Here is a 15520-nt window from a genome sequence, read left to right on the forward strand (position 1 = left end):
GGCAACTGGCGTAATATATTTCCTCAAAATTAAAAACATATAGCATACAGCAAAAATGTTATCAATTTTTTTTGTAAAAGTAGGTTTGCATCTAAATATACAGTCAAAGGATGGTTGATCTAATGATATTAATGGTATACATGAAAAAGCATGCAAAAAGTTGAATATATTAAGATTACTCAAGCATACAATTTATAGATAAACACTTATTAAAATTCGGCTTTTATCAGACCTAGACTGGAATATGGTGATGTTGTTTGGAGCAGCTGTATCAAGGAAAATCCGAATTGCTTAAACATGTACAAATTGAAGCAACCAGGACAGTGACAGGGATCAGAGTTATTTCTTCTAAAATCATTTTATATTGTGAGCTTAATTTTGGAAACCTTACAATCTCGAAGGGATAAACATAAACTAATTATATTCTCCAAGATTACAAATGGTTTAGCACCACAAGATATGTTAGATTGAATTCAATCATATTTTCTAACTGAACATACATATAATCTTAGGTCGAATGAGCTTTTTTACTATTTACCACTGTATACTTATTACAATAGCTTTGCTCCGCCGACATGTAAATTGTGGAATAATGTTCATGCAGGAAAGAAAATTTCATTAACTTTATCCTTCTTTAAGTCAAAACTTAAAAAACAAAATATACCTAAAGCTTACAAAAATTTTAGTTAAGGCAATAGGAAATATTATTTTACGTCAATTACGGAATAAAGCTAGTAAAGCTTACTTTAAGGATTTTTTAAACTGATGGGAGTCGATGTTATAGTGTAGGTCTGCATCTGAAGGAAATGTGATTTTTTCCCCCTGGATATCCAAGATATACTCAACAAAGAGACGAACTTTTTAAACAACTTATTGACATTATTGTACCTGTTTGTATGAACTATATACTTTATGGTAGTTCTGATTTTTCATGTAGATAAAATTGTAAAATTGTTTCCCATGTTTATATTTATATTAGAGCTCCAAAGCGTTTTTGATTCTCTTAGGTTACACGGTTTAAACCTATTTAAGTATTATACATGTATATTTACTTAATATAATTATAGTCCCCTTTTATTTACTGTTCTTTTCAAATGGGCTGGATCATGAAAATGTCATTCTTATGTTTGTATCCCTGCAGGTATAAATGAAGGTGATAGGTTTGTTAATGTAGGTGTGAGTCAACATGTCTACCAACAATATGTCATACAATTATATATGATAAATATTCAGATAATTATTTAATATTCAAGTATCCCCTGTCTTATATGCACATAATATCAATAATATTCTGTAAACTTGTAATACTATATTCTTATAACTATAGATAATTTCTACTTGACTTTGTATGTTTGAAAGGGTTTACATAGGCAATGACTCTTATCCAATCCATTCAATAATTTGAACATTCCGTGCAATAAAACACGTTTTAATTGAATTAATAATGTAGGTGGCTGTGATAGGAGGGTCAACCATCTACTCCAACGCTGCTGTATGATATTCTTCTACATATTTCTGTTCAAAAATTGCAATTTACCTATTTATTGACGAAATCAATTACTGTTAGTATTTATGATAAATTTTTGTAATCAAAGCAATTTAGAAACTATTAAAGCAAAATTATTTTATTGTCATCCTGTACAAAAATTAGGTTGCTAACTTGCTACAGATTCCATGAAGCAGAATTGTTTATGCCTAAAAAAAATCAGCGATTTGATGATATTTAGTTACCCTAGTAACTACGTAACAAATAAAATTAAAAAAAAATGGCTTTCAAGATATAATTACTACAGCATTGTTCATGAAAGAGTACATGTTAGCATATCATCATTTTGTACACTGTTATTGGCTGGATAGGTGTGAATACAAAATTCAGATAATCACAGTTTTAACAAACTGAGTGGGTGCGAGCACAAAAATCTCAATATGACATACTCTAAATTTTGTATTTGCACACACCCAGAAAATCTACAATGAACAATATCAAAGTTTCAATTTACTGGGTGAACGTAAAACCAAAATTAAACAATATGATGTATTGTAATTTTTAAAATATTTACATTTGTACACTTCTCCAGCGAATTTAAAAAATGGAGTTTAACTGCATTGAATATTTTAACGTGTAATTATTTATATGTCAAGGGGTAGCTGATATATAATATTCTGGGCTACATTTGGGAACATATTAAGAACTCCAAGGCCTTTTGTGGAAATGACGCTGAATATTCATTGTTGTATTTGTATATTATCGAATAAATGGTTTCCTCAAGTACAGCTAGGTGATCTATAATCATATACAATTATAATATTACTAAAACACTCTCATTCTCTACATTCACTCATTAAATTTATCTTTAGTTCAATAATATTTAAATTACAGATATTTGATTAAAATAACTCACCAAGTATAACAGCAATATGAACTAAGATAATAGTCGGGTTGACAAGCTATGAAGCTTAATAATTCAACAGTCTGTCTTGGGTGGCGTCGTGATATTAAATCAAAGTTCGTGCTAAAAATTCGATAATGCAAACGGACGTGCGCACTCACTCAAACCCGAAAAACCAGTCTAACACACCCATTCATTCACTGACCTCTCGTACTACTATCATACTATGAATGATTGTATGAATGAATGAAGCGGTGTGAATGTAAACAAATGAACAATGGGAAATGAAAACATGAAATGTTGAAATAAGTGAACGCAAATATGAATACTAATTAACTAAAATAATTAATCCTGTGACATATAAAAATATTCTTAAAAACATATATTTTTTTAAGAAATATATAGATATCACACAAAACAGCAATTATACGCGAAAAGTTTATTATGAATAAAATAGTTATTACATATTTTAAGGGATAATATGTAAATTAAAAAAATATTCATTTATAAAGTTTCATTTTTAACCCCCCCCCCCCCCCCGCCCCGGTTGAAACATATAAATATAAAAGAATAAATATGTATAAACTGATAATTCTTAATTAAATAAACTCAAGTTATAATATTGATTCCTTATTTTGTGCTTCTTTGCTGTTGAATTTTGAACCGGTGTTATATAGTGCCTTTTCCCCCTAGCCATCTTTCCCCCCGGAAAAATGGCTATATAGCAGTTCATCCCCCCGGAAAAATGGCTATATAGCAGTTTTTCCCCCACGGAAAGCTGACTATATAGTGGGCTTTCCCCCTTTTTATAGCAAGATTACCCCCACGGAAAGCCTACTATATAGTGGATTTTCCCCCATTTTTACTTTCCGGCCATGTTTATAGCGGACCATTCGTGACAATAATTTGCAATAACTGATATGATATTAATTTCTCACAAAAAGGATAATTATGGCAATTATTAATACATAGAATAAAATACATGGTTTTTCAACCCCAAATATGAACTAAAGCATGCGCCTTCATAACATGCATGTGTCATCATCGTTTATTTCACCTGTTCTCAGCCCATTTTGGAACACCTTTTACACGGATTTCGGAATACCTCGAATCTTTTTCATCTAATCGATGCTTATCTACAGTTTTGACTTCGACGTTATGAACACGTGAGAACACATTTGAGTGAAAATACGCCGGTTCGGAAATTTAATTCTCCAATGTATTACCATCAATGTATAAGCTTCTCCCAGGGAACTAACTGACCAATCTTGACTTAATTTTGTAGAGGAATGGAATAAAAAGTGGAAATGTATAAAAATACTCCCTTCGTCCAAAAGGCTATCAATTTTAAATTAATACCGTTAGAATTGACGATCTTAAAAACAATTATATATTTCTTCTTCTAAATATCAAACGGGAGACAGTATGCAATGATATGATGAGAAACTGAAATGTTTTAGTTTTACTTTGATTGATGGGGTTCTAAATCATGGTTAAGGGGTATTTCAATTATGTATTAAAAGCATGTGTAAAGTTAGTGTTAACCATTTCGTTATTAAGTTACGCATATTCATATTTTTCAGCACATTTCTACGAAACATGAGATATTATGATGTTAACATTTAAAAAAAACAATGAAATGTCTTCACAACCAGAACAATGTCGGTATCTTTGCTGGTTACTTTGGAAAATGTGAAATGGAGCTTACTTAATGAACTAACTTTATGTTTATATTGTCACTCACTATTTGCTAATTTTTTTCACTTTTAAGTTTGCAACGTGATTTATAAATATACGATTTTGAAAACAATGCTATATAAATCAAGATATACGATTCAATCACCTAAAAAAAATTATACAAATTGTTTCATATTTTTGCAATAAAAATTTACTTGTGTACCATATTATTTCTTCGAACAATTAAACAAGGGTAATTAAAAAAACAAAACAAAAAACAAAAAACAACCAACACATATATTGTGATGAGCTGACTTTTTTTTTTAAATATAAGCTTGTTCTTCTAATCAACTAACAAGTAAAAAAGTCGTATATGCGCTTAGGTTGGTTATTTATTTTTGATTTTCGGTTTCTCCTTTTATGAATAAAAGTTCATTGATTTATTTATCTTATTATTTATCATATCATTAGTCATCTTATGAATTGATTAAATGTTTTGAAAAATAATGAATTTTACCCGCGTACCTTTTTAAAAAATTTTGTTCGTAAAATTTAAAAAAAGGCAGCAAAATCAAACGTTATTTTCAATCATTTTAATAAAGAAATATATGAGTGATTGTGTATTTTTAAATGATGTTATTACTTTTAAATGACCGTAAAAATATGTTCATGTGGTCATCTATAGTTTTTGAGATATGGGGCCCTAAAAAATACATATTCTTTATACATGTAATTGGATTTCAAACATCGGGCTCGAAAACAACAAAGGCTCCTACCCTGCATGGGGGTTTAAATTTTTGCTGTCATCTACATGTGGTATACCACTATCACTGTGAAAATATGGTTAATTGGTCATCTCTAGAATTTGAGATTCGGGTCCCCACTTATAGAACACTTCATTCAATCATTATAATGGGGTTTTAATCATCGGGCCCTGAAACATCAAGGGCCCCTACCCCGAGAGCTGAAATTTTCAGAGTCATCTTCAAGTGGTAAACCACTGCCACTATAAAAATATGGTGATATGGTCATCTCTAGTTTATGAGACATTGGACCCTAAAGAATATGCACTATAATTATTATAATAGGATTTTAAAAATCGGGCTCTGAAACATCAAAACAACAAAATTTGAAACAACAAAATTTCTCTCAAACAGAAGTTTAGCCTGGATGAAATTTTCACAAACAGACAAACAGTCTGATAAATTTATCAAGAAATTCTTAAAACATTCTCGCTTAATACAATTTCAGAACACAGAATTATGCATATAAGTGTATAACTTGTAAAACTTTTTTCAATAAATTATCTAAATTAAGTTCTATGTGTAATTCCATTACACACATGTTCAACTTTCAGCATTGTCTATAAAAATAATAAATTGGCAAAACGAAACTTAACCTGTACAGATGAATGCAGATATACATGTATGCAACCTGGGAGTTTAGAAACATTGATTTTAATCCTTACTGGATTTCCATAAATATTTTTTATAAAATCTGAACCAAAAACGTGAGGGAGAACCCCTACTATGGGGGAAAAGCTACTATATAGTAGCTTTTCCCCCCGGGGGGAAAGGCTACTATATAGTAGGTTTTCCGGGGGGAAAAGCTACTATGGGGGAAAAACTGCTATACAACACCGGTTTCATGATCAAAATTCCACGATGCGGGTCAATTTTCAACGGATTAGGGTCTTTATTCAATACCTTTCGTCTCATTATTCAACGTTGAAAAATGACCCCCGGGTCAATTTTCAACCCGGGTCGAAATTCTTCGTTACACCGGGCTTCAATGGTATATCATAAAGTCTACATGTAGTATGTATTAAGGACGTTGGATCCTGCGATCAAAAGTCTCTAAGTTTTTTTCTAAAGTATTTTTTTAACAACTACACACATATCTAAACCGAAATTCAAAACAAAATTTTGGGGTCTATATGCTCCTTTCGGTTCTACTGTGTATTTAATATGACCTTTCTGCACTAAAAGTGCAAATTGCACATAAATCGCTTTTCCCTCTATAATTTTTTATCGAAATGAACCATGGTATCAAATACAAATTTTCATTATTTAGAATTAATAAAATTAAAATTATCATAATGAAAAAGTTTGCAATTTCTTCACCTTATTGATATTTTGACCTTTTTGCACTGAAAAAATACCATTTTTATTCATAAACGATTCAACATGCAATTAAATAATTTAAAAGTCTCAAACTTTTTCTCAAATTATGACAGACTTGTAAAAAGAAACTTAAATATTCAGAAACTAAAACCAAAAGTATGTGTCTATAATGTAAATTTTGAGATATGGCATGAAATAAGCTAATTTAAGGGGGAAATTGGAGTTGATTTTTTCTTTACTTTTATGAAATATCACTTAAACATGCCAATATATGTCGATAGAAATATTGAAATATTGTTGAAATATGTTTTTGAAACAACACGAAGACATCCCAATGCATAAACTATCTGAAAATTTGGTCTGCACGGAAAATTATAAAGCTAAAATTACGGTACTCTAAAACAACTGAGTTATGAAAAATGTTCATTTTCTTCTTAAAAACCTTCCGCCACAAAATTTAGTCCCTTACTACACTCTCTAAATATGGAATTTTTCCTTCACTATTTTATTCAATATAGTTTATTTGGCATTGTAAAAAAGGAATTTATAAGTAGAATTCATATATGACACAGAATTTCCAGACTAGAGGTGACCCAAAATGGCTACCCAAAATCAGAGGATCGAACCTCTGATAATTGCGTAGAAGATGGGATAGCCTCTATAGTCAACACTGGTCAATGGTGACTTTGACCTTTGGCAACATAAGAAAGTTTGTTCTTTCTCTTGCCACAACTATCTTCTATACCGGGTATAATACGTATCATCTTCCTACATGTAATCAAACAGCATAGGGTGTATAAACGTGTATACATGTATACACCCCCCCCCCCCGGTTTGATAATAAAAAACCCTCTCGGATTAATTATAACTTTTGACGTACGTAATGACTTTGGCTGTTGACCGAACAGATACTTGTATATAATGTGTAAGTAAACTATAAATATAATTCACAATATTAATGTTACCTAAAATAAATAAAATATTCACAGCCTGTAACATTCTAAGTTAACAAGCTTGGAAAATCGGCACTTAAAAACTTATTTAAACCCTTTTAAAAATATTTACGCAGTATGCATGGGATAGAATCGTTTCTAACCATTAAACGTTTTTTTCTCGGAAGGGAATGGGGTTATCTAATTCTGAAGGTCAATATGTCTGTGCGACAAAATTCATTCAAAGAGATCTTTTATCTAATCACTCTAGTACCTTTCGACATTTATTTTACGGGGGTTTTTTTAACATAAGAGCAAAATCTGGCTTCAATGACCGCTTAAATAGACTTTCCCAGAGGTTCTATACAATTCAACTCCTATCAGTAGTTTCACTTCAGCAAATCGGAGGTTCACGGACACAGCCGAACTGTGCCGAGACAATCGGAGCTCTTGTGTATTGGAGGTAAACTATCGAATCCGCCAGTTGTATTGCTAAATGTCAACAAATCGGTTAGAGCTCAGCCTTCTGTCGTGACAATGGTTTACAATGAATCAGCGGAGTGTCCCCTGTTTCCAGACAACCCGGGACACTGTGTGAGTTCGATTTAAATTTTCTTTTTTAAATAATAAAAATAGAATTTGAAACGTTTCTTGTTTATACTTGTCCCAATTGCCGACGTTCATTTTCTGTCAAGTCAGATTTCATTTTTTTTTTTTGTGATGTTTGAGTATAGAATTAATATACTTCATCGTGCTGAACTGATAATTTGTTGATTAAATAAGACGATTAAGTTGCGAATTATAGTGCTCAATAAACATTATAAATGTAGCAATGGTATGTGTCTTACGTCTTAACCTGGTAATTATAATGAGTCATGTTTATGTTAAGAATGAAGTAAACAGGAAATAAAAATGTCTTCATGGGGATGTTCAATACTCTACAACGAATAAGAGATGCTACTAGAAAACTTTAAAAATAAATTTAAAAAAAAAACATAAAAAATTGGATCTTAAATTTATATTTTATAATTTGACATTCTTGCCCTTTACTATGTCTACAGGATGCTCTTATACACGTAAGAAGAGGAGTCTCTTCAATATCTTTAATTGGATGGTAAGCTATTTGTTATGTTGTTTATATATTTTTTATAATAAATATATATTATCTGATTGACAGAAGTGCAATTGCTTATTGTATACTGTTTTATTTGTTTTAAAACTCAATTTTAATGAGTGAGGAATTATGAGTGAAATAGATTCAAAATAATGAAAGTGATGAAAATGAATCAAAATGAATAGTTACATGTAACAGTGCATATATGCAATAATTTAAACTGTGCAGCCCTTTTGTTGGAGTGCTGAATTTTGTAAAAGCCAAAGGACCTGGGTTCAAACCCAAGAAGAGGCAACGAAATGTCTGTCACTTATCAGTTTAACATATATAATACAGAGTATTATTTGAATTTAGAATTATTTTGATTCTTGGAATTTAGGGCTTTTAAGAAAATTGCCCTTAGTTAGACTAACTTAGACAAGTAACATGAATTTTTATTGTTTGATGTGTTAGTTTTAACTAACATAGTCAACTAAAATGAATTTTCCCTATGGATAGTCTAACTAAGGGCAATTTTTTTAAAAGCCCCAAATTCCAAGAATCAAATAATTCCAAATTCAAATAATTTAATACTGAGTGATTATTTTATATAATGTGAATGTATTTTACAGAGAAGTTTATGTTTCATTGACATTTTTTGTTTCAGTTTATTCATGATTGTTGTGATATGGCTGTTCAAAAAACATGTTGCATTTTCACAGGTAAAGTGTCTATATATATCAAGCTTGTTACATTGAAACATGAAATAACAATTTATTACAGTAAATGACAATTGATTTACAAATAAATTCCTTCATTAAGAATTTGATTTGTTAACTCAGAGATCAGTTGCTTGAAATAAATGATGTTGAAAAAATTTGCAATGACTTATTTTTCATTTATGAGGTAACTACAGTATCATAATTTGTATAGATCATTCCTGTAATCTTCAGACATGCCTGGTTTTAATTTTGTAGAGGCTGATATTGTATCTTAGCATAGCTGCTTTCTTTGACAGCATTGCATATTTAATGGTAAGTGCCACTTAAGCTAAGGAAATTGCAGTTCGCGTAAAAATTATCAATTCTCCTTTAGTCTGATCCTTCCTGTTTCTCTCTTTAAGGGTGACATCCGTCCTGATGGACCGACATGTGACTTTCAAGCATGGTGGCTAAGCTTCTTTGGTGTGTATGGTTTATCAGACATACAATCAATTCATATGTCAATGAGAATTTTGTGTGTTGTAAATCATTAAATTGTCTAAGGAAATATATTGCTTTTTTTCGTACTAAAAGACCTTAACTTCATAAAACAAAAATTAATTTGACAAATAAAAAATTTAATAATTGACTTTTGATTCATGAAACATTATATTATATTTATATATGTATTTACTGTGTTTCAGACTGGTGTGTGTTAATGTGGGTGTGTATTATCACCTTCAATTTGTTCATGAATGTTGTCAAGACAAAGAATATAGAGAGATTTGAAATGTAAGTTTCCACATATATTCATGTGTATTTTAGTTTAGATATGTAAAAAAAAAATTATGTGAATTTATTTGCATGCTGCTTAAAATGTGAAACTTTGGATGTGTTGTGTTGAATAGAGAGACAGAGAGAGAGAGAGAGAATTTCAGTGTATTTATTTTGTGAACTCTGTTGTAGACCTCTACATGTGTTAGGGTGGGTGGTTCCAGCCATCATATCTTTCCTGCCATTTGCTGGGAACCACTATGGACCAGCTGGAGCGTGGTGGTAAGTGAATACACTGTAGAAATATATACTGTGTAATGGTTGATTGATTTCTGTTGATTAATACATGTATGTATATATTTTCCATAAATAATGAACGACTTGTATATCATATAATAAGACATACTGTAGGAGCATATATTTTCATGGTTTTTAAACGAGATAAGATTTCCTTGGCATTTAATAATTAATTTCGTCATATCGTAATCTCTTTGTATTCATTAATACTTGGGTTAAGAATTTGTCACAGATTTAATTTTGTTGAAAATAACGAAATTAAATCTCTACAATTATTTCTGCTTCTACAGTATACAATATTTTTCTTCATGAATATAGATACAATATTGATAAAATAGTATCCATATGATACTATTCTTAAAATTAAAGATATGCCAGACCCCCCTCTAAAAAGAACAAAAGAAGATTTTGTTAAAAATTGCATGTTTGTTCCAACCAACAGTGAAAGATAGTACTTGTACTATCATTTTTGTACACTGCTGAAAAATTGTAGAAAAAGTCACGACATGAGCATGTATTATTTTTGCCTTGCCTTTGAAGCAGTGATTTTGTAGCATTCTTTTTATGGTTACAGCTGGATTGTAAATGATCTTGGGTGGAGATTTGGAATGTGAGTACAATGTCCATTAATTTCTTGAAATATATGTATGATTCTTTACGTGATTGACATTTATTTATTTTTGTCGAAATATTCTACCAAAGTTGTTAAAAGGATAACTATTATAAATAAACACAATCCTCTAGCATGATTTGATGTTATATCATTAAAATCCAATACTTTTGACTTTTCAGTTGGTATGGCCCCTTGTTTATTGCAATCGCTGTGTTGGTCGTAACATATGTCTATATTATTGTCACTTTGAACAGAAGGGTAATTGTCAATTTTCCTTCATATTCAAATAAACTTTGTAAGAAACCAATTTGTAAATGTATTTTCATTTGATTTGATTTTTGATCTCTTTAATTATTTTAAATGTTACCACCAATTTTTTTTTCACGACTATATAGCTATCAACTTGGCATGGAACATATGATCCAGACTCTGAGAGACAGGCAGCCATGTTGAAAGAGGACATCAAATCTCTAAGAGCTTACCCATTTATTTATTTGGCTGCCTCTATATTTCCTCTTATAAATAGGTTTGCACTCGTTACCTTTTTACTCTTTTTTCCTAGCATTTCAATATTTTATCCATTGGGTTCTTTAAAATTATAACTACCTGTCTATATTAAAATCTTCTTTTTAAAGAACAATTTTGATGTATCAAAGACTAACTTGTTTAACAGAGTTTCAATTCATGAACATGCTTTAAATTTATTGTCATTCAGTTATTTACTTTATTATTAGAGAATTAATGACTGTATTTGATATGCTTTAAACAACTTTTTCAAATGTTTGAAGAAACCTTTTTCCCTCTTAGATCAAAGCTTACATGTATATGATATTGATACACCTCTTAATACTGCTGTTTCCCTGTTCAATGTGATGTACATATATATATAATGTATTACAGAATTCAGAATGCGGCAGCACCGGACGACCCAGTCTTTGCTCTCGTTATTTTGGCTGCCCTTACTGCTCCTCTGCATGGTAATTTAATCCCCCCCCCCATTCTCTCTGCTGCAGAATAATGTTCATTTCCAAGAAACAAAATTCAAATAATTAACAAATCTTTTACATAAAATTACATCATTTATGTATACCCAGAGAGTTCATGTGCAGTTCTTTTGACTAGTATTTTCTTTGCTATGATCTTTTATATCAATTAACTTTTAAACCATTCAACCTTTAATCAGCTAAATTTAATCGCTTGCCTAATTGTTACTATTAACATTTAGTTAAATGTTTATCAAGTTTCAGTTTTTACTGGAACTACATAATTCATATAAATCTATGTTTCTACATGATTGATATACAAGGTAGTGTAAAACACCTGTGAAACATGTGTTTGGTTTTTAAGGTGCCATGAATGCAATAGTGTTTGGGATGGATAGAGAGACCCTGAGGAAGCTGACACCTACACAGATCAAGGTACATGTACAGTTGTCTCATCTTACTTCTCAGAAATATACACTCACAATCACTGCTTTTCTGCATACTGACTGACCAAAATTTAAATGCAATATTTTTCAAAATTTAAATGAATATTAAAAAAGGGGGGGGGGGGCAATCACTATAATACTAAAAAGGAATAGTAGAAGACAAATAAATAAACAAAAGTTCATGTAATGAAGATGTACCCAAATTAGATTTTACATTAATCAATTAAAAATGTTCTGAAGAAAAAATGCAACATATAATTGTCAATAAAAATCTCAACAAATATTGAATTTATTTTTTTTGATTCACTGCACCAAAATCTGACTGATTTATTGAAATGATATTCTGAATATTGTGTGCTCCATATGTGCAGATCAGCAGTCACTTAAAATGTTGAATATTTTGTGTTAAGGTAAATATTCAAAGTTAAGAGGGTGTTAAAATTGTAACTATTGTCATAAACATTGTAACCTAGCTGGTATACATGTGTGTGCATTTGTTGGAATGCTTTGTTAATGCTTTGTCAATGGTGTTACATACACATGTACAAACCTAGCATGTATGAAGTCTTGCTGTATGAAGGCAAACATGTCACTGTTTCAGGCGGATTGAACAATAATCTGTATCTGCTCAGATGCATGATAAAAATAATCATAATCCATAAGGTACATGTATACCGGTAACTGGAGTATTAGGAATGGGTTGGAAGTTTTGTCACATATACAACTGCATGTAAGGAAGAAAGGAAATGTCCAAACAAATTGTATGACAAAGAAGATATGGAAAAGAAAAAAAAACTAAGACAAAAATCATCATTTACCACAAGTGTATCAAAAATGTCATCTGCTGCTGAAACCTGCTCTTTTTTGACAACAGATGGCGTTTTTGAGTCACAGCGTAAACCCTGGAAAAGTGCGGGAGTACCCAGTAGCCTCATATTTTACTTGCCCTGAGGAGTGTCCTTCCTCCCCCCTCATGGAAGATTCCACATCTAGCAGGTTTCCCAGCATGCCTCAGTCCAGGAGTCACTGAGTTACTGTAGTACATGTATTAACAAGGTATCCGTTCAGGCGTGGCATAAGTGTCTATGCAGAGTTTTTTTTGTCTTTTTTTTGTTATTTACCTGTGTGAGTTGTTTGTAAAAATTACCGTAAACAGTTTTGTTCGTTTATTCTTATTGTTAGTAGTTTACAAATGTGCAGATTTTGAATTTAAGCCACAAAGTCCATATATTAAAGCACATCTTATTTATCTGATCATTCAGCTACACGTTTGATATTGTAGTTTTGGGTTACAACATACAAGACAATGTCTGTGATGTAGAAAAAGATAAAACCTGGTACATTAACATTTACGTTTATTTGTAACAGTACTTTTTTACAATCAAAATATTTAATATGGTTAAATAAAAAAAAGTTCATTGAATTGAAGATTTGATATTCCAATTAAAGAAATAATACAAAACATATCTGGTTGAAAAAAGTAAAAATCTAGTATTTTACACAGAAAATGTGCTCATTTTATTCATTAACTACTATGCACATTTGTAAAAAAAATTTAAAGATCCCTTAGATAGAGTGATACAGTATATCCAGGGTTTTTGTGTGGTCATTTTAAGTTTTAAATACATGTGTATAGCATACAATACCTGACTTGAAAACATTTGGATATATGGTATTCCATTTTTTGTCTAAATTTATACCGGTAATTGCTCTTTTGATTGATAAAGTTATTCTGCTTTTGTTTCTGGTTTAGTTGTATGTTTTCCTTTAAATGTTGTGAAACTGTGCTTGTGTGTGTTTTTTTTTTATCATTTTCAAGTGAATGACATGTAATCAATATTGTGATGAATGAATGTTCATAGATATATCCAAAATCATGCAAATAAAATTCTCTTAATATTCAATTACCAGTACATGTACATGCATGATTCTAAAACAAAAACAAAAAGAATAATTGCTTTAAAAAATGCTGAAAAATTGTATATATTTCCAGGTGGCATTTATGGCCAGAATGACAAAAACAGCATCAATTCAAGAGTTTCATCCACAGTCACGGACAGACGAAGAGGAGAGTCAACAAGAGTAGGACTGGTCAACTGGGAATGCTGGGATTTGAGGTCAAATATAATGATGACAGCATTCAATCATCAGGAGTTGAATAAATTCATGTGTGGTGCAAGATTCTTGAGTAGGAAAATGTGAATCAGAAGATATACATGTAAGGCAGTTTAGTTCATGTTCACCAAGCCAAACAGTAGTTTGGAGTTCCAACCCTCCAACATATCTATGGTATTTAAGATATCATTGTTCAAATTTTCAAAGTTCAATTATAGGTGGTTCAGCATTCATCCCTTTGAAAATTTATTTGAAAATTTTCTTCCTTATAAAGAAATCTGAAATTACATATAGTTGTACCCGGTAATTGAAATTCACAGTTATATGTATATGCCTTGCAAAGACAAAATTCAAATAACAAAATACCCCTTTTGAAAAAGTTTTACAATATTTAAAAGGAATAGTAATTATTTTTAGAGTGAGAGTTATATTTCCTTTGAAAGGAATAATGTACTGTAAAACATTTTCAAAAAGAGGTGCTGTTTGCCCTCAAACTCCTACTGTGTTAATTTTCATATCAAAATCAAATTATTTTTTTTTTTTATTTTAAATTACTTTTGTCAAACATCTCGCATCATGAACAAATTAACGTTTTTGTGATACATTATGATCACGTATAAGTTTCTACATGTTATTCTATCAAGAAAATGTACACAAAAGTACAATGCAATTACATGTTCTGTGGTAATATGTATCAAGGATCCTTATACATAAAAATTTGTCTATATAAAATTGAAAAGAACAAATTTGAAAGTCAAAACAAGGCTCAAATATAAAATATTTTTTCCTTCCAAAGACAAAAATATGATTACTATACAATACATAATTTTTTCATATGTTTAAATCAGAATAATGGAAATTTTTCCTCAAGAGATATAAATAAAATTAGGATGCGTGCAATAGACTGTTGATGCTGTTCTTAATAAAATATTATATGCATGTACATGGTTATATGTGTCAAACAGTTGAATGTTGTTAATATATTTATTTACTTTGTGTTTAACGCGAAGGATTTGGTAGCTTTTGTGTAAATGTGTAGATGATGTGTCTGCATTTATTGATCATGATTTACTGGTATAGAAAAGAACAAATTCATATGCATAAAATATACAAACAGGGAATACTGGTTTGAGAATTAACTCTAGAATGTAACGTAAACATATTTATAACTTCATGTTTTAAGTATACAATGTATGTGCATTTCTATATTTCTACGTCAGCTGTTGTTATATTTATTAAAAAATTAAAATTTTATGAAATTGTTTTCTTGCTTTTATCTTTCGGTGGGAGAGAGAGCTTCAATTATAAAGTGATTGTTGCTTTTGACCAGTCATTTACCAACATGTTTAAAATTTTAAATGCATAACAGTTTCTAT

General features: G+C 30.5%; 1 protein-coding gene across 2 annotated transcripts; it reads left to right on the plus strand.

Annotated features, from left to right (window-relative positions):
• The first annotated feature begins 7532 nt into the window (after positions 1–7532).
• On the plus strand, positions 7533–15407 carry LOC128181650 (cyclic AMP receptor-like protein A). 2 transcript variants are annotated; one of them, XM_052850123.1, is made up of 14 exons: positions 7533–7716; positions 8184–8236; positions 8883–8937; positions 9193–9249; positions 9339–9399; positions 9621–9708; positions 9883–9972; positions 10562–10597; positions 10780–10858; positions 10996–11126; positions 11501–11577; positions 11948–12018; positions 12904–13085; positions 14023–15407. In XM_052850123.1, exons 1-13 carry the CDS (start codon positions 7660–7662, stop codon positions 13057–13059), a joined length of 1011 nt encoding a protein of 336 aa, XP_052706083.1. In that variant the 5' UTR covers positions 7533–7659; the 3' UTR covers positions 13060–13085; positions 14023–15407. The 2 variants fall into 2 exon arrangements, with proteins under 2 accessions (XP_052706083.1, XP_052706084.1); XM_052850124.1 differs by lacking the exon at positions 12904–13085 and having other exon boundaries at positions 7535–7716.
• Positions 15408–15520: the final 113 nt, after the last annotated feature.

Source organism: Crassostrea angulata, chromosome 4 (genome assembly GCF_025612915.1).
Source record: "Crassostrea angulata isolate pt1a10 chromosome 4, ASM2561291v2, whole genome shotgun sequence".
In the NCBI taxonomy this organism is placed as follows: Eukaryota; Metazoa; Mollusca; class Bivalvia; order Ostreida; family Ostreidae; genus Magallana; species Magallana angulata.